At 49.3% G+C, this 12,928-nt stretch overlaps 1 protein-coding gene across 4 annotated transcripts in view; it reads right to left on the bottom strand.

Annotated features, from left to right (window-relative positions):
• The window catches only part of ttn.2 (titin, tandem duplicate 2), a 235,068-nt gene that overhangs the window by 11,475 nt on the left and 210,665 nt on the right, over window positions 1-12,928 (bottom strand). For all 4 annotated transcript variants that reach the window (XM_074657997.1, XM_074658000.1, XM_074657999.1 and 1 more), the window contains 19 exons: window positions 12,562-12,861; window positions 12,105-12,439; window positions 10,180-11,911; window positions 9,771-10,073; window positions 8,684-8,995; window positions 8,316-8,606; window positions 7,847-8,146; window positions 7,551-7,692; window positions 7,289-7,452; window positions 6,861-7,163; window positions 6,334-6,615; window positions 5,645-6,238; window positions 5,264-5,554; window positions 4,830-5,129; window positions 3,236-3,538; window positions 2,848-3,150; window positions 2,481-2,749; window positions 1,253-1,568; window positions 861-1,166 (listed from right to left, as the gene is read on the bottom strand). In XM_074657997.1, the coding sequence (XP_074514098.1) occupies window positions 861-1,166; window positions 1,253-1,568; window positions 2,481-2,749; window positions 2,848-3,150; window positions 3,236-3,538; window positions 4,830-5,129; window positions 5,264-5,554; window positions 5,645-6,238; window positions 6,334-6,615; window positions 6,861-7,163; window positions 7,289-7,452; window positions 7,551-7,692; window positions 7,847-8,146; window positions 8,316-8,606; window positions 8,684-8,995; window positions 9,771-10,073; window positions 10,180-11,911; window positions 12,105-12,439; window positions 12,562-12,861 (7,146 nt within the window). The remainder of the gene's footprint in view (window positions 1-860; window positions 1,167-1,252; window positions 1,569-2,480; window positions 2,750-2,847; window positions 3,151-3,235; window positions 3,539-4,829; window positions 5,130-5,263; window positions 5,555-5,644; window positions 6,239-6,333; window positions 6,616-6,860; window positions 7,164-7,288; window positions 7,453-7,550; window positions 7,693-7,846; window positions 8,147-8,315; window positions 8,607-8,683; window positions 8,996-9,770; window positions 10,074-10,179; window positions 11,912-12,104; window positions 12,440-12,561; window positions 12,862-12,928) is intronic.

The raw sequence follows: 12,928 nt of genomic DNA on the forward strand, positions 1-12,928 counted from the left end.
TTCAAGCCCCGAAGAGACGCAAAACCCAATTCGTTCTCCAGAAATCTTTGTGCAATTCTTGTGAGATGCTATATCGTTAAATTTTCACCAATGATTGGAAGTTTTGTGCAAATGCTCTACAAATATGACCCCAATCGACCGTATGGGGGCTCTATAACTACATGTCTACATTTTAGAAGTCATAACTCCTACACGTTAAGTCCGATCTACACAAAACCTGGTACAAACGTCCATCTCCATTCACTCTACAAAAAAGCCTTTCGAACTACTGAAGTCCGACCAAATTTTCTGTGGATCGTTATTGGACTAAACTTAACAAAGTTATACAAAGCTTGTTGATATCTCATTCCATTTTGAAGACACTGACTTATTGAACTTTAAAAGAGCGTGGCTCAGCATATCAGTAGAACTAACTCCACAACCGTTGGACCAAGCATCACAAAACTTGCACCTGAAACATACCCTGAAAGTTTCATTCAAATCGACCACTAGGGGGCGCTACAAATGCAACAGATTTGGTTGTAAATGAATGATCGGCTGTCCGATAGTTGGTCATCTTTAATGCAGGTATCGGAAAGTGTCGAAGGTCTCGACTGCTCGCGACTTCTGATGGTTCGTGTTGGCTTCAGAGTTGCCAAATCCGCTTATTATGAGCGACTTTGGGCTTGTTTTCCTGAAAAGTTGCTTACAAATATTGGTAGTCGCGGGTTACTCTTTTTTTGGGCACCACCACCGCCGCCACTCAGAGTGTTGTTGTTGTTGAATCTCTATATTTCTATCTTGTTTTTCAATGTCTTTCCTACTACGTAGTCCTATCGATGTATTCATGCAGAAATAGGCATCGTGTAACGTTAACTCACCGAATGGATCTTTGCAGACCACGGACTCTGAAGCGGGACCAGGCTCGCTCTGCCCGACTTCGTTCTGAGCCACCACCCTGAACATGTACTCTGCGTCGGGGATGAGACCGCTGACGTTGTACATGGTGGTGGTGATGTGGGTCTTGTTGTGTCGGACCCACTTCTCCGTCGACACCTCCCTCCTTTCCACGAAGTAACCTGTGACGCGGGAGCCTCCGTCGTCCCGGGGCCGGGCCCAGGACAGAGACACCACGGTCTTGGTCACGTCCATGATCTCTGGTGGATTGCTGGGAGGCTCTGGTACGCCTGGAGGTAAAGCAAGTTGTTAGACAACATATACACAATGCAACTTTTAACAAACATCAGTTGGGATCGGACATTTGAGAACTCACAAAGAGGTGTTTTCGGCGTGACGGCCTCGTCAGACTTGAGAGATCTGCTGACGCCGAACTGGTTCTCGGCGGAAATCTTGAAGTGGTACTGCACATTCTCCTTCAGGCCCTTCACCACCAGAGAGGTCTCGGTAACACGGGAGTCAACTGTGCACCAGGCGGCCTTGGGTACCTCGCGCCTTTCCACAATGTATCCCAGAATGTCGGCGCCGCCATCATCTGACGGTGGCCTCCAGCTGACCCGGACCGATCTGGCCTGAATGTCGTCAAACTCCAGAGGGCCTTCTGGGATGTCAGGGCGACCGATCACCTTCACCTGGAGGGGACAGGTATATAGAAAGCTAAGTTCTACCCAATCGTATTTTTGAATTTGACTTCTGTTACTGTTGTTCGGCTGCTGCCGTTAGGGGTCGCCACGTCGGATCATCTGAGATCTGATTTTACGATCCGCATATTTGATTTGGTTTAGGTTTTACGCCAGACGTAAACCCCCCCCACTCACAGCGTGGGAGGGGATCATGTTTTGGTGGTGGGAGGAAACCGGAGAACCCGGAGCAAACCCACGCAACCACTGAGAGATCATGCAAACTCCACACAGAAAGGCCCTGCCCAGACCGGGGATCAAACCCGAGATCTTCTCGCTGTGATGCAACAGTGCCAACGCTGCACTGCCGCCCAATTTTACTCCTGGTACTGAAGTACAGTTATCTGTAGGGATGCACCAATACCACCTTTTTTCAGACCGAGTACAAGTACTTACATTTGGGTACTCGCCGATACCAAGTACCGATACGAGTACTTCTCTGTGCCAAAAAACCCTCGTTAACAGCCAGCTGGAGGGTGTGAGCGACACATGGCAGGAGGGGGAGTCCCGCATACGAGGCGGTGCGCCGCGACCGGCTCTAGGTCGGCTTGGAAAGGCTCGGGGAGAAGGTGGCTCGTGGCCGCAGCTTTACAGCGCTCCCCGCCCAGACCTTGCCGCACCGTGGACAAAGGTCTCCCTGCTCCCGGTGCGACTGTTGACCGGGGCGGACTGTCCTCAGTGCGCCCCAACCGCGTCGTGCCGCAGACCACGTAATAGGCGCCAGGGGTCAGTTGCGATGTCGGCAACCCACCCGACCCGTCTTGAAACATGGACCAAGGAGCCTAACGCGCGCGCGAGTACTGATACTGATACCCGATACTGGTTCCGGTGCATCCCTAGTTATCTGCAAGATGAGCCGCTCACCTTGATGTACACGGCCTTCCTGCCGCATTTGTTCTCCAGCACCAGGTCGTAGGTGCCGGTGTCGTCTTTGTGCGCCTCTTTGATGACCAGCTCGGTGATGTCATCGTAGGTGGCGATCATGGCCCGGTGGGAGATGTCACGGCCGTCCTTGGTCCACTTGCATGTCGGGATGGGTTTACCCTTGATGGGCACGGACAGACAGACGACTCCGCCCTGCCGCACCACGTAGCCCTCCTCGTATTTGCGATCGAGCTCGTAGTCGGGGTAACCTGAAGAAGACACAGATTTGTCAGTTAAATTTGGGAAATAAAAAAGAAAATGCATTTTAAATCAGTTGGTAAAAGCGTGATGTTTTTAAATTATATACCAAGCATTTCCTGGACTTTAACCACTCCAGGAATCTCAGCGGGCTCTCCGGAGCCACCAGCGTTGCAGGCGATGACCCTGAACTTGTACTCGGCGCCCTGGGGCATGTGGGTGAGGGTGTACTCGCTCATCTTGGTCGGCGTGGTGTTGCACAGCGTCCATTCCACCTGGTCCACTTTCTGCATCTCGATGAAGTAACCGGTGATGACAGAACCACCCTCCTCTTCAGGTGGCAGCCAGGCCAGAGAGACCGAACTCCTGGTGGTGTCGGTGATGCGGGGCTCAACCGGAGGACCCGGAGGTTCTGTTCAACAACACAAAGACACTTCTGGTAAATACACTGACTCTAATTCAAAATAGGTGGTGAGGCTTTTCTGTGCAACGCATACCGATGGGATCCATGGCAACGGTGATGGCGGAGCTCTCGCTTGGTTTGCCAGCTCCTCTGGAGTTGATGGCGGTGACGCGGTGTTCGTACTCCAGGCCCTCGATCAGGCCAGAGGAGCGGTACCTGGTCATGGTGACGGGGTTCTTGTTGATCCTCATCCACCTGTCAGAGCGCGCCTCCTTACGTTCGATGATGTAGCCGGCGATGGTGGAGCCACCGTTGTCCTCGGGCGGTTGCCAGGTCAGGGTCATGCCCTCGTGGGTGACATCGAGCAACTCTGGCGTGCTTGGAGGTCCAGGGATGGCTACACAGGAAACAACAGATAGATTCATTAGAATGACAGAAGGGCAGATGATAACAGGGATTCACTGAACCTCTGCATCGCTGGAGCTTATTGATTAAATATGAGCCTTCTCTGTACATGTATCAAGCCTTTCTTTTTTTTACTTTATCGCAGTAATTCTTTAATAATAATTTGGTCTTAAAGTCACAATAATTCACTGATAGATGGAAGATGGGAAGTATGAACACAAAGGTAGAAGCAAAGGGAGATGAAGGAAGGATGTTCTCCTCAGTGAGCATCATAAATGCATGGCACCAAAAGTATGGATGAAAATGAAATAAATAAATTACTCGATAAATTACTTAATACACCATTCAATTTACCAAAAGTATTATTAAAAATAAATGTAGGCATTAATTAATTGATAAAATGTGACATAAATTGATATTTCTGTTCTAATTTACCTCTTGATTTATTTAACTTTGTATTAATTCCCCTATTTATCTACTCTTCTATTTAATTTTCCTTTTTATTTATTAATTTATTTGTATTAACTTAAATGTATTTACTTTATTCACTTAAATTTATTCATTTAATTTTGTTACATTTAATGGGATAATAATTTATTTATCCAGTAATTTATTAATTTATTCATTTGTATTAACTTAAATTAATTTCTTTATTATTGCATTTATTTTTTTATTCATTTAAAATATCTTTTAAAATGTATTCATTATTTTTCGGACATTTAATGGCATAATAATTTATCGAGTAATTTATAAATTTTTTATTAAATAACTTAAATGTATTTATTTATTTATAATAACGGAAATTTATTTATTCATTTTTGCATTTATTTTGTATTCATTTAAAATTTCTTTTAAAAAGTACTCATTATTTTTGGTAGATTTAATGCCATAATAAGTAATTTATTCATTTTCTTTATTAACTTAAATTTATTTCTTTATTTCTTTATATTAACTTACTATTTTTAAATTAATTTATTCATTATTTTTGGTACATTTAATGGTTTATTATTTTGTTTTTCGAGTAATTTACTTATCTATTTATTTTAGTAACTTAAATTTATTTATTTATTTATGCATTTATTTTGTATTCATTTAAAATACATTTTTAAATCTATTTATTTGTTATTTTTGGTACATTTTAATAGCATATTAATTTGTTCATCCAGTAATTTATTCATTTATTTAGATTTTGGCTGGACTAGTGAGACAGAAGTGTTTGTTGCCTCATGAAGCACACAGATAAATAACCATATAGAGAACAGGAAGTCGGGAAGAGAACTCACTCTTAGCACTCTTGCACTCCACCACCTCAGACTGCAGGAAGCCGCCAACGCCGAAGCGATTCATGGCGGCAACGCGGAACACGTACTCGGTTCCCTCGGAGAGTCTGGTGAACTTGAAGCAGGGTCGGGTCACCGACTCGGAGACAGTGATCCAACCGGGCCGGTGGGCATCGCGCTGCTCCACCACGTAGCCGCTGACGTTGGCGCCGCCGTCCTTCTCTGGAGGTTCCCAGCTGATCGTCACGGACACGCCGTCATTCTCCTCGATTTTCACTGGACCCACCGGGACGCCGGGTTTGTCTGGATGGACACAAGAAGACGACTGGTTTGTAAATAATCTGATCGGTTCCGACATTTTTGGGTCTCCAATCAGACAAATTGCACGTCAACAGGCAACAACTTATCCGTGTATAACCTGCAGGAAGTCTCCTTACCAAGGATGATGACCTTGATGATCTCGGCCGCCGTGCCAACGGCGTTCTTCACCTCGAGCCTGTAGCTTCCAGTGTCGTTGATGGTGGTCTCGCGGATCACGAGGTGGGTGAACTTCCCGTTGCTGTCAATCTTGATGCGGTCCAGGCTGTCCTTCAGTTTGACGCCGCAGAAGAACCAGGAGCAGACGGGCTGCGGTTTGGCCTTGATGGGGATGTTGAGGTCGATGGGTTTGCCGCGGTGCACGTGGACGATCTTCTGAGGGATGTTGCTCATGTCGATCTTGGGCATCACTGGAACACACAGGAAGTGATGTTCATTATATTTGAGTGATTTCTGTGAAGCTTTTCTGACTTTTCTGATGTGTCATGATGTCGTCTTACCTTTGATGTCCTGGATGGCGACAGGTGTGACGGTGTCCATCGGCTCGCTAGCTCCCCTGCTGTTGGTGGCTCGGACCCTGAACAGGTACTGGTCGTTCTCCGTCAGAGACTGGATGGTGTGCTGGGACACCGAGGCCTTGACCGTTGCCACGGTACTCCACCTGTCCGTGCCCGCCTTGCAGGCCTCGATGACGTAGCCCGTCAGCCTGCTGCCGCCGTCGTGTACCGGCTTCTCCCAGTGCAGCGTGGCAGACGCCTTGGTGACGTCGACGACCTGGAGGTCCAGAGGCACCGACGGTACCTCGCACACCAGCACGGCCTCGGATGTCTCGCAGCCCTCGCCGACGCCGTAGATGTTCTCCGGCAGGACTCTGAAGAAGTAGTGCATTCCCTGCTCCAGACCGGTGATCCTGAACAGGGTCTTCCTGCACTCGGTGGTGACGGTCTTGTATGACTTCATGTTGGCGTCGCGCTTCTCTATGATGTAGTTGCTGACATGAGCGCCACCGTCGATGCTCGGGACGTCCCAGGTGATCACAACGGACTCCTTGGTGTAGTCCTTCACGTTCACAGAACTTGGAGGACCAGGAGTGTCTGCAGGAGAGAGACGAGTAGAGGAAGAGGAGATATTAGTTTTTACAAGAAGAACCGAACTAAAGCTGGTGAATATGAGACCTGGGATGACATACCATAGACTTTAACCAGGATGGTGGAAGTCTTCTTGCCAGATGGGTTCTCTGCCTCCACAACATATTTTCCGGAGTCGTAGCGGTTGACCTTCTCCACCATCAGTGAGGTGTAGCTATCGGTGGTCTCGATGTAGCCGCGGCTCTGCAGCTCCACTCCCGTCTTCCTCCAGGCCACGACTGGCGCTGGCCGGCCAGTGACGAATACGACCAGACGCAGGGTTCCTCCAGCGCGCAGACACACCGTCTTCTTCAGGTCTTCGGCCAGCTCCAGGTCGGGCATTTCTGAACGGGTGGAGAATAGTAAAGGGGAGAGTCATGCCGTGAAACAAGCTGGAACATGACGCTGATAAGAGAAAGAACTTTGTTTGGAAAACACAATTTATTTCCCATCGTAATCTAAATCGCCAAATTAGCGGTAATCTACGTCTACATTTTACATGACAGAAAAAAGTATAAACTTTTAAGTGAGACCTGGATTGGGGTAATTACTGTATTATTTTCTGACATGGAAATCTTCACCAACTCACCGATTCTCTCCAGCGGCTCGACCTCGGCACTCGGTTCGCTGAACTCTCCGGTGCCTTTGCTATTGATGGCGGCGACCCTGAACCTGTACGTCTTATTGGATGCCAGGCCGGCGGCCACGTACTCGTTGGTCTTGAGGGCTTTGGCGGTGACGCGGTACCACTGCTCGGTGCCCTCCTCCAGGATCTCCACCACGTAGCCGCTGACGTCTGAGCCGCCGTCGTACATGGGCCTGGTCCAGGTCAAGCTGATGCTGTGCTTGGTTGTGTCTTTGATGCGAGGCGTTGATGGAGGAGCTGGGGTGTCTGGGAAGAGACAGCAAATGGAAAATCATTTTTCGGATCACCACGAGGATATAAAATAAAGTTTTAGCTCTAAAAAGTAACACCAGTTTTTGAAAATCAGACTGAATGACGGTGAAACATCTTACATGTGGGGTCTCTGCAGATGATGTAGGGCGAGGCGTCGCTCGGCTGGCTGTCACCAGCAGCGTTTACCGCCGTCACTCTGAACTGGTACTCGCTTCCCTCCAGCAGGCCCGTGATCTTCAGACGGGTGTCGTAGATGGTGTAATTCTTATTCACCCGAGTCCACCTGGTCCAGAGAAGAAACGAAAAGGACAACCGTGAGAAACAGAGCGAGACGACAGTGAAAACTAAAATCTGTCCTTTTAATCAGGAAGTTGTTCCCACCTGGTGCTGCTCGTCTCTCGTTTGTCCACCAGGTAGGTTTTGATCTCGCTGCCTCCGTCGCTCTCGGGCTTAAGCCATTCGATGACGACGTGCTCCTTAGCCACCGCCGTGACCTCCGGCGTGCCCGGCTGGGTTGTGATGGCTGAGGAAGACGGGTGGGACAGGTCAGAGTCACACCAACAAATCTACATCCTGTTTCTACTCATTTTTTGTAATTCATTTAACAGGAACGTCCTCTGTATGCCTAGATTACTTCAATTAAACATTTTAAACGTCCTGTACGTGTAGTAGCTTACTGTAGGCGTTCCTGGCGATGATGGCTTCGGACTCCAGAGGAACTCCGGGTCCAAACTTGTTGACTCCTCGGACTCTGAAGACGTACTCGTTGAACTTGATCAGCCTGCTGCTGACACACGACAGCGTCTTGCACTCGGTCTCCATGATGACCCAGTTGAGCCGGCTGGTCTCGCGACGCTCCACGATGTAATGGCTGACGATGTCTCCGCCGTCCTCCAGAGGAATCTTCCAGGACACCGTGCACTTCTCCTCCGTCACTCTGCTGATCTGGATCTTATCAGCCGGAGCTCCAGGAGTGTCTGAAAGACAGAAACCCGGTCAGATCGGACAGTCCGTTGACACGTCTACCTACTGTAACTCTACTAAATGTCTTCTTATAGACCCCTTTCCTGTTAGTAACCATCTCTTAGAGTCAACTGAGTGACACGTTATAGCCTTAGTGTTTAATGTTTTGTCTCGGCTGCTCACCCAGAACTTTAACGCTGACGGCAGCGGTCTTGATTCCGCTGGCGTTCTTGACGGTCAGGATGTATCTGCCCGTGTCGTATCTGTCGCAGCTCTTGATAACGGCCATGGCTCTGGTGGCGGTGTAGGTCAGCGAGTATTTCTCTCCGAGCTCCAACATCTTGTCGCCCTTCGACCAGTACACCGTGGGCTCTGGTTTACCGCCCACGGCGCCGTCCAGGACCAGGTCGGAGCCGGCGGCGACAGTGACGGTCTCGCCCACCAGCTTGCTGTCCAGCTCAGCTCTTGGAGGAGCTGCAGCAAAGAAGAGACGATTAGATTCTATCTCAATAACTTTATACCTTACCTTACCTTAGACTTTTCTAACTTACAGTATTCATCTTTGCATGTGACGGGTCCGGTGATCTCTGATGGTGCGCTGTGGACGCCGGCGGCGTTCTTGGCGATGACGCGGTACTCGAAGGTCTCTCCATCTCCCAGGTTGGTGACGGTGAAGTAGTTCTCAGCGATGGTGGTGTAGTTACACTTGAGCCAGCGGTTGTCGTCCCACTCGTCCGTGCTGTAGACTTTCCTCTCCACCACGTAGCCGACGATCTTGCTGCCGCCGTCGTTGAACGGCACAGTCCAGCACAAGGACACGGAGGAGCGGGTGATGTCCGTCACCTCGGGTTTACCGGGAGGATCTGGAGCAGGGAGAGAGGGGGAGCTCAGCTTTAATCACACAGCTTCATTAAGGTCTTTATGAGCTGATTTAACTGTTTCAGCTGAGCGAGGATTAACTGATTAACAGATTGATTGAATAATCAGTTGTTGGGGCCTTGGTTGAGCAAACGCTTTTGTGTATTGGCAAGAATCTGGCGATACGATCAGGGTCTGAAATTAACTTTTTTCACTTCCTGCCACTGTGGCGGGCAGGTATTTTTACCAACGAAGTTTGAAACGAATCCGATAAACCCTCTGGGAGGAGTTAAAAAAGGTTTGCATAAAATGCATGAAAAACAGAAGATATTCAAAATGTCCGACTTCTGGATGGGCGGAGCTAAATGAAAGCCAATCGGAAATATGTCTGAAACGGTGAGAGCAACGTGGGTACCAAATTCCGTGAATATCGGAGGATGTTACAACTAAGGCCTTCCACGCGTTAGGGGGCGCTATGGAGCCCGCTAAACATGCATGAACCCAGTCGTTGTAAATTCGTTGTAAAGTTTTGGGAATGTTCGAGAATACTTTACAAAACTTTAGACTTTATAAAAACAATAGGTTTCCACGCACTTCGTGCCAGGAACGCCGTTGGGCACTTTCGTGCTCGGGCCCTAAAAACTGATTAAGTGTTTTTGAGAATCAAGACAGTATCACAAAACATAATATCGCAATGCTCAATATTTTCAATACCTTCTTACACCCCTACAAACAAGCTGTCATTAGTTTACATACTGAAGACATGAATGTTTCCCTCACCAACAGGATTTAGCGCCAACACAGGCCTGGAAGCCTCGCTGGCCTTGCTGAATCCGGCGATGTTCATGGCGTACGCCCTGAACTGGTACTCCAGGCCCTCGATCAGGTTGGACACCTTGTAATGGCACTCCAGGCAGGGCAGCTTGTTCTCCCTCACCCACAGGATCGTATTCCTCTCCTTCTTCTCAATCCAGTAGCCGCTCACCTTGCTGCCGCCGTCGTCATATGGCAAGTCCCATTTGATGCTGATGACGTTAGCGGACACAGATACCACATCTGGACGAGTTGGAGGACTTGGAGGAACTGTTGAAATGAAGTAGAGGCGAGAATAATTTGTAAATGTATTTACAAATAAACTTTGGCATCCATACGTATAAAAACAGGACATTTACTTTTGAGCAGAACTTACCAAATGGATGTTCAATGACAACAGCAGCAGACTCGGTGGACTTGCTGACTCCAAACTTGTTCTCAGCGCACACTCTGAAGGTGTACTCCATGTACTTGGTTAGGTGAGTCACTTTGATGGTGGTTCTCTGCACACTGGAGTTTACCACTTGCCAAGAGGCAGAGCCGGACTCTCGTTTTTCCACGATGTAGTTGGTGATGTCAGTGCCGCCATCGTCAGCTGGTTCGGACCAGGCCAGGCTGCAGGACTCTGAGGATACTTCGGAAATTTCCAGGGGGCCTGTGGGTGGAGTCGGTCTGCCAACGACAACCACGGTCACTGTGAACGTCTTCACGCCGGCAGAGTTCTCCAGGGTCAGGTAGTACTTGCCGCTGTCGCTTCTCTTGCTGTCTTTCACCACCAAGGTGGTGCTCTCCTTTGTGGATTTGATGGCGACTCTGTCGGTCTCCTTCAGCTTCATCTCCTCCAGCTTCCAGGTGACTTTGGGTGCAGGTCTGCCGCTGATGGGGATGTCGATGGCGAAGGTGTTGGAGGCCTTGCAGGTGATGAGCTGGTTGGTGATGCTGCTGAGGTCAGCAGTCGGTTCTATGAGAGGCTCCTTAATGAGCACAGAGCTGAAGGTGCCCTGAGGCTCGCTGATTCCAGCATCGTTCTTGGCCTTGACTCTGAAGTCATACTCTGTGTTCTCAATCAGACCCTCCAACAGCATCTTCTGGGATTTGGTCTCTCCGCCAACAACCCATCGGTCAGTACCTTTAGCTCTGAATTCAATGATGTAACCTCTGATGCGGCTGCCTCCGTCATGCTCGGGCTTCAGCCACACCAGGGAGGCTGTTGAGTTGGTGGTGTCGACAACATCCAGTCTCTTGGGTGGTGCCGGTTCTTCTGTGGCGATGATGGGTTCCGACATCTCGTGAGGTTCTCCCTGGCCATACTGGTTTACGGCAATCACCCTGAACAGATATGGCACACCAATATCCAGACCAGTTACCCTGATCATCTGGCGAGAGCTCTTGGTGCTGACCTCCTGCCAGGCCAGGCGGCTGGCCTCGCGCTTGTCCACGATGTAGTGGTGGATTCGGGATCCGCCGTCATTAGTGGGGGCATCCCACATAACTGTCAAGGCTCCGCGGATAACGTCTTTGAAGGTGATGGCTCCCGGCGGTCCAGGTGTGTCCAGCACTTTGACGGTGAATGTGATGGACTTGCGCCCGCTGTTGTTCTCCAGGGACAGGGTGTATTTGCCGGCTTCGTACCTGGTGCAACCCTCAATGGTTAGAGTAGAGGAGGAATCTGTGGTGTTGATATCGCCCATGACGGGCAGGTCACCATCTACCTTAGACCAGGTGGCGAGAGGAGCTGGTTTGCCGCGGAAGGCAACTTGGAGGGTGACAATGCCGCCATTCTTCACGGTGTGAGTCTGCTTGAAGTTGGCATCTAATTCGATCTCAGGAGACGTAAGTCTGTCCAGAGCCTGAACAGCGCTTGGCAACACCGAGGCTTCGCCCTCACCGGATCCGTTCACAGCACTGACCCTGAACTTGTAGAGTTCTCCGGGCACTAAGCCCTTGGCTGTGTAACTGGTGTGGATGCAGATCTGTTTGTTGACTCTGTGCCACTCCTCCAGACTGGCCTTGCACATGTCAATATTGTAGCCGATGATTTCCAAGCCGCCGTCGAAGATTGGCTTGGTCCACTCCAGGCTGACAGAGGACTTGGTGGAGTCTGTGACCTGATTGACAAGAAAAGAGTTTATAGTTTAATTTCTAATGTTCCCTTTTCTCTACATTCTGGTTTCCTACATTAAAGTTATTTTTTAGGTTTCTTCTGTACTGTAACTGATCTATCACCCTGACATAGACCTCAACAACTTTACATGAATGGTTCTTCTCTCATGATTCTATTCAGTGTTCCTGCAATCCTACCTTGATCAACGTGGGGGTACTGGGAGCACTGGTTGGTTCCCTGCATTTGAAAAGCCTGGATGTATTGCTGGCCGGTCCAATGCCGGCGCCATTTTCAGACATGACGCGGAACTCGTACTCGTTGCCCTCAGTGAGGTTGGTGACGCGGTGTCTTAGCTCTGTGATGGGCCTCTTGGACGAAACCTTCAGCCAACGTAGGCTCTTCTTCTCTCTCCTCTCCAGGATGTAGTGTTTGATCTCGTTGCCTCCGTCCGACCTTGGCCTGGTCCAGCACATGGTGATGCTGGTTCCAGTCACATGGGTGGCATCTGGGGTACCAGGGGCATCAGGAACAGCTAAAGGGAAGAGCAGAAAACATGTCAAGTTCTGTCAACGTTCAAGTTCAATAGATTGGGTTAAGTTTTTAAGATTTGGTCGATATTTCAGGCAGAAAATCCCCATGAGTGACTTTACTTACTGTATTGCATCTGTGCGATGATGGGATCAGAGTCCAGTGATTTGCCGACACCAAACTTGTTGACAGCAGAGATTCTGAACTGGTATTCATTGCCCTTGATGAGGTTGGTGGCATTGTAAGAACAGGCTTCGCATTTGGAGGTGACCAAGGCCCAGGAGATCCTGGACGTCTCCCTCTTCTCCACCACATAGTGGGTGAGGGCGGAACAGCCGTCGTTCTCCGGCGGGTTCCACCACACGGTGCACTTCTCGGCCGTGATGCCGGTGAAACGGATGGGACCCTCAACAGGTCCGGGGGTATCTGCAGGGAAACAGAAGGTGGAGGTGGTTGGTCAGAAATAGGTTTGAAAATGTTTGTATCATACAGA

Source organism: Sebastes fasciatus, chromosome 14, assembly GCF_043250625.1.
Source record: "Sebastes fasciatus isolate fSebFas1 chromosome 14, fSebFas1.pri, whole genome shotgun sequence".
In the NCBI taxonomy this organism is placed as follows: domain Eukaryota; kingdom Metazoa; phylum Chordata; class Actinopteri; order Perciformes; family Sebastidae; genus Sebastes; species Sebastes fasciatus.